Source organism: Marmota flaviventris, chromosome 14 (assembly GCF_047511675.1).
Source record: "Marmota flaviventris isolate mMarFla1 chromosome 14, mMarFla1.hap1, whole genome shotgun sequence".
Classification (NCBI taxonomy): Eukaryota; Metazoa; Chordata; class Mammalia; order Rodentia; family Sciuridae; genus Marmota; species Marmota flaviventris.
In genome coordinates this window covers 29,254,538-29,260,222 of record NC_092511.1, presented here as the reverse complement: position 1 = coordinate 29,260,222, position 5,685 = coordinate 29,254,538, and the positions used below count along the sequence as shown (strand labels likewise).

Sequence of the window (5,685 nt, the reverse complement as noted above, 5' to 3'; positions counted from 1 at the left end):
TACAGAAAAACAGCATTGCCAGGAGGATCAGGGAGGTAAGTATAAAACACTCAGAGATGGAGGGTCTTGATTGCCAAGTGTTTAAATGAGCTCTAATGAGCAACTGCACACCAGCCCAGGGAGTTATGGAAATTGCTGTCAAGGAAATCGACAGTGGAATCAATAAAAGATCCTTGATTTTGTCTCTCATTACTTTTTGACTCAGGGAAAAAAAAAAAGCTTTAGAAATAACCACTGACTTTGGACCACACTGAACAACAACAAGAAACAAACAAACAAAAAAGTAGGGTTGTTTCCAGCATCTGTGCAGTACAGATTGCAGCCTGGGGAAATGGGATGTGGTCTAGTAAAACAAATATTTACCAGTAAATTATTTGTGCTCGTTTTCAAGGGCAATTACATATTTTATGCATGCTTTCAAGGGATTCAGATTATCCTCCTTTGATACATAATGGTGACAAACTGTATCTAAAGATTTACCCAGGGGTTTTCTAAACTAAAAAAAATGTCAAGCAAACAGCTGTTTTAAAGAAATAGCTCGTCCTGGAGAGGCTGCATGGCACCTTGGGACTGAGCCCTTTAAGAGCCTTCAGAACAATAAGCCATGATGGTCTAATGCAAACCAGAAATTCACCAGCACAGCTTTCTGATTTACACACACTCCAGTCCCAGCTGGGAAGCTAGCATTTCAAAAGCCAGGGTAGATAGTTCCAAGTGGAAAAGACTTAGCCCTGAATAGCAAAAGTGGAGTTGGGGGAAGACAGTAAATGACATTGCAAAGACAATTAAAGGAATAGACAAGACAGTGTGGAAAAAAATAATATTTAAGTTTCCCTCGCCCAGACATGAAAATCAGATCTTTTTCTCATTAAATTTTGGATTAAAAAGATGAGTAATCAACAAAGCACAGTAAGACCTACAATTTGAATTTTGTTCTCTAGGGTTCACTCCTAATGAAGTTGAAATATCTGAGAAGAAAATTCCAAAGAATCACAGACGTAGATTGCTTGCTTTTTCAAAAAAAAAGAAAGACTAATTGAATTTTCCATAAAGATGGTTGACACCACCTCAATCATTAATATGTTGGTAATAATTATAGTTTAGGGACTTTGGGTGTGTTTCCATGCAGAACATTTGCATATTCACTTACAATGGTTAACAGCAATGTTCACCACACAGAAGGTGCATGTTCTCTTCACGGTTCAGACTCCCAGGCACCTATAAGATACTATGACCATCTTCATCTCACAAAATGAGACATCAAAGCAACTTTGTCAAGGAACCATTCAATGGGACAGAGATGAGGTTTGAACCAAGTCTAGTTCTATCCATAATTACTGCATTAGATGCCTTTGAAAGGGTGTTTCAAAATAGTTTCTACATAATGCTAGTTCACAAGAAGAGATTACCTATATCAACTGGCAAGAAGAACATCAAAAAGTACCTGACTAGTTGTGCACTATGAATTCAATGTGGCTATTCTAAAGAGTTGAAATAAACAGGAATGTCAAGCACTTCTCAGTATGACCAATTATTAAATTGTCCATCGTCTGAATGATCATTGTCCACATACCGCAAAAGTTTATTTTTAAATTGTCTGATGATACTTTAGGGTTGGCCTCATGAAGACCAAACAGGAAATGGGAGCACAGCTTAGTCACAGCAATGATTGACTTATCTTCTCTCCAACTTTACCCTCTTCTCCTCCAAAGTCCTTGGTTCAATCAAAGATGTTTTAACAGAAGGTAAACCCCATGACCCCACCTTTTTTTTTAGTGACTCAATGTCAAAAGCTCAGAAGAACAATTAGATACTTATTAGTTAGAATCCTGTTTATTATTTCTTTCATCAATTATTTTAACAAACTCTATATTTTAAATACACTAGCATGCATTAATTCTACTTGTTAGGAGGTTCCTAAATTCAGGTAACATCTTCAAATATCCAGTCATAATTTTGAGTTACTAATTTTTCCCAAACTGACAAATTCTTTCACAACAAAACAATAAAATGTGCTGAAGCGAAAATATCTGAGTTTAGTAAAACTCTCCTTCTGCTTTTAAAAATTAGTTTCTGGATCAATGCAAAATGAAAATCTATGAATAATAAACATTTTAAAAGGAGAGGGGATTTATGTTGACTTGAATGTAACAGTTACTATCCCAGGACTCTTATAGATAAACACTCTATTTTCTACAAAAACTTCATCCTGTCAAAGAGAATCAGGCTTAGGGTGGGAGGAAAAATTGTTCTTTAGCAAAAAATACTCTTATTCTTCTCCACATAGGGAAAGCAGCCCATTTCTATGTTAAGAACTCAGTGAAAATGCAGATGAGCGCAAAGTCTGTCAGTCTATCAAAATACCAAAACCCATCATTTTAGACATACAAACCTGCACACATTGCTTTGAGATTCTTGACTTTATATTGCCCGACAGCATCTGATTGAACAGCATCCAATTCACACAGATGCAAATCTAGATTATACAATAAATGAGCAGCAAATGGAATTATATCATCTCCCTGAAGCCAGGACCTACTCTTTTCTTCCAAGGCTCTAGGACAACCTTAGAATAGAACTGCAATTCATACTTAGATTTTTCCCTCTTTAAGTGAATTTTATTTAAAACAATGTTTAGCATGTTATTAAGAAAACTTAATGTTTAAAAATAAGAATATGCACAAGAATAACTCACTTGAGGAGTAATAGTTTGCAGTACAAGCTATTACTCCTCAAGTTAGAAATAACTTGAACAAGTTAAGAAATAATTTGAACTTAAAAATTTTTACATAGGTTACAGCAAATTTGCCTGATCTGACAATACAACCCCTACTACTTTTAGAAAATTAGACGTTCTAAAATATAAGCAAAACTGTTAGAAGATCACTGGTCTCCAAAGGGAATTACAAAAATGAATGGCTACTCAAAGCTAGATTGGTAAGCATGCAAACTGAGGCTCAGCAACCCAGGGGGTATCCTGGCCAGAGCTGGATATCCACCCAGAAACATAAGACATGTTTTTGATCCCATGAGAGGGTAGAAGCTAGAACTAAGTCTCCTACAAAACAAGAACTTCAGAAGGGCAGCTTCTCAACAGCCCAGGGCAGCAGTAAAACAGCTTGTTTTCTACAGAGGTTCTGGGAAGGGGAGCCAGCTCATGAAAAAATAAAGAAAAAATCCCAAACCTGTGACATATGTAGAGGTGGGGAAGTCAAACTTACACCACCTGTGATAGAGAAATGGCAAGCCGAGAACTTAACATAAACAGATGCTAGGCTGGAGACTCTGCTGCTGAGTGCAGATTCCATTGCTGTGTGCCTGTGATGCCTTCTCAACGTGCATTCCCGATTCCTTTTGGTTCCAAGTTCAAAATGGCAAGTCTCAAGGATCAGCTGATTGTGAATCTTCTCAAGGAAGAGCAGGTCCCCCAGAATAAGATTACAGTTGTTGGGGTTGGTGCTGTTAGTATAGCCTGTGCCATCAGTATCTTTTTTTTTTTTTTAAGAGAGAGAGAGAATTTTTTAATATTTATTTTTCAGTTTTCGGTGGACACAACATCTTTATTTTATTTTTATGTGGTGCTGAGGATCGGACCCAGCACCCCGAGCATGCCAGGTGAGCGTGTTACCGCTTGAGCCACATCCCCAGCCCCATCAGTATCTTAATGAAGGACTTGACAGATGCACTTGCTCTTGTTGACGTCATGGAGGATAAACTGAAGGGGGAGATAATGGATCTCCAGCATGGCAGCCTTTTCCTTAGAACACCAAAAGTTGTCTCTGGCAAGGACTATACTGTCACTTCAAACTCCAAGTTCGTTATTATCACAGCTAGGGCACGACAGGAAAAGGGAGAAAGTGGTCTTACTTTGGTCCAGTGTAATGTGAACATCTTAAAGGTCATCATTGCCAATGTTGTAAAATACAGCCCACACTGCAAGTTTGTTGTTTCCAATCCAGTAGATATCTTGACCTATGTGGCTTGGAAGATAAGTGTTTTTTCCAAAAACCGTGTTTTTAGAAGTGGTAGCAGTCTGGATTCGGCCCAGTTCCATTACCTGGTGGAGGAAAGGCTGGGAGTTCAAACATTAAACTGTCATGGGTGGGTCCTCAGGGAGCATGGAGACTCTAGTGTACCTGTACAGTTTAGTGAGTGTTGCTGGTGTCTTCTTGAAGAATATGCACCCAGATTTAGGCACTGATGCAGATAAAGAACCTTGGAAAGAGGTTCACAAGCAGGTGGTTGACACTGCTTATGAGGTGATCAGACTAAAAGGCTATACATCCTGGGTCATTGGACTGTCTGTGGCAGATTTTGCAAAAAGTATAATGAAGAATCTTAGGCAGGTGCACCCAATTTTCACCAGGATTAAGGGTCTCTATGGAACAAAGTATGGTGTTTTTCTAAGTGTGCCTTGTGTCTTGGGACAAAATGGAATCTCAGATGTTGTGAAAGTGAATCTGAGGAAGAGGCAGGTTTGAAGAATCATGCAGATACACTTTGGAGCTGAAAATTTAAAGATTTCTAATGTCATATCACTTTACTTTCCAAGATACAACAGGATTTTAGTTAGAGGTTGTGCATATGTCCTTTTTATCTGATCTGTGATTAAAGCAGATGGCCTGGGGAAAACATCAATTTCCTAAAATTAGAAATAGGAATGGCTTATAAAACCCTATTGATATCCTGATGCTGGATGGTACTTAACTTATGTAGTCCTAAAATTGTTAGTGTAAAATAGTTCTACCATCTCTGGGATACCATTCCCAATATTGCACAGCTCCAGTTGCCCTTCAAACCAGATGTGTGACATATAACCTCATCAAACATGCCCTAGTCCAACTGTTTTGTTGTTTTTGTTTTGCTTTTTTCATTCAGTCACATCCTGGGAACCAATGTTAAATCCAATATTGCATGTCTTATGTAAACTATTCTAAAGGATTTTATTCTGTGTATTATATGTATCCGTAGTGCCCGTTTCTATATTATGTAAAAAGAAAGATCTACAAATGAACAATGCAACCAGCTATGCAAGTGTCATACCAACTGAAATATCAAATAAACCTTGAACAGTTAAAAAAAAAAGTCATAGACTATGAAAACCTGGGACTCCCAATAGAAACAAAATATGAAATATCCTGTATGGAAATATCCACAACTAAGGGTCAGGAAGCTCATGCAAAAATGCTCACAATGTAAAAAAAAGAAGAAGAAGAAAAAGAAAAGAAAAGAAGAAAGAAAGAAATCTTTGGGAATCTCTTGCAATGAGGAAAAACCAAGGTCACAAACAGGGTCAGTTAGGAACTAGAGCCAGACAATAGAAGAAAGAACAATTAACTGCACTAGAATGATTGTAATATTAGAAACTGACAGCTAAAATACAGGTCAAAACATGCAGTTGGAAACAGACAAATGGTCATTGTCAATGAAGAAATCGAAATGGAAATGTTTAATACTTGGACCTGACTAACAACCAGAGCTAAGAACTGTAAGGCAAGTAACATATATATGTATATGTATATTAGGCACTGATGCAGATATTTTAGGAGGAAATCCACATACCTTCAAATGCATATGTTAGGAAAGGAAAAACAAAAAGTAAGGAGCCCAGCAACTCAAGAAGTTAAAAGAACAGAACAAACCTAAAGGAAATATTAGATACAAAAGCAGATCAAATAGAAGAGA

General features: G+C 37.4%; 1 protein-coding gene across 1 annotated transcript; it reads left to right on the top strand.

The window, feature by feature from the left end:
* Window positions 1–3,359: 3,359 nt before the first annotated feature.
* On the top strand, window positions 3,360–4,612 carry LOC114091145 (L-lactate dehydrogenase A chain-like). Its single transcript, XM_027933526.2, is given in 5 exon segments — window positions 3,360–3,477; window positions 3,651–4,140; window positions 4,142–4,226; window positions 4,494–4,581; window positions 4,584–4,612. Coding segments are annotated over 5 exon segments (798 nt in total). The 5' UTR covers window positions 3,360–3,371.
* The last annotated feature ends 1,073 nt before the right edge of the window (window positions 4,613–5,685 follow it).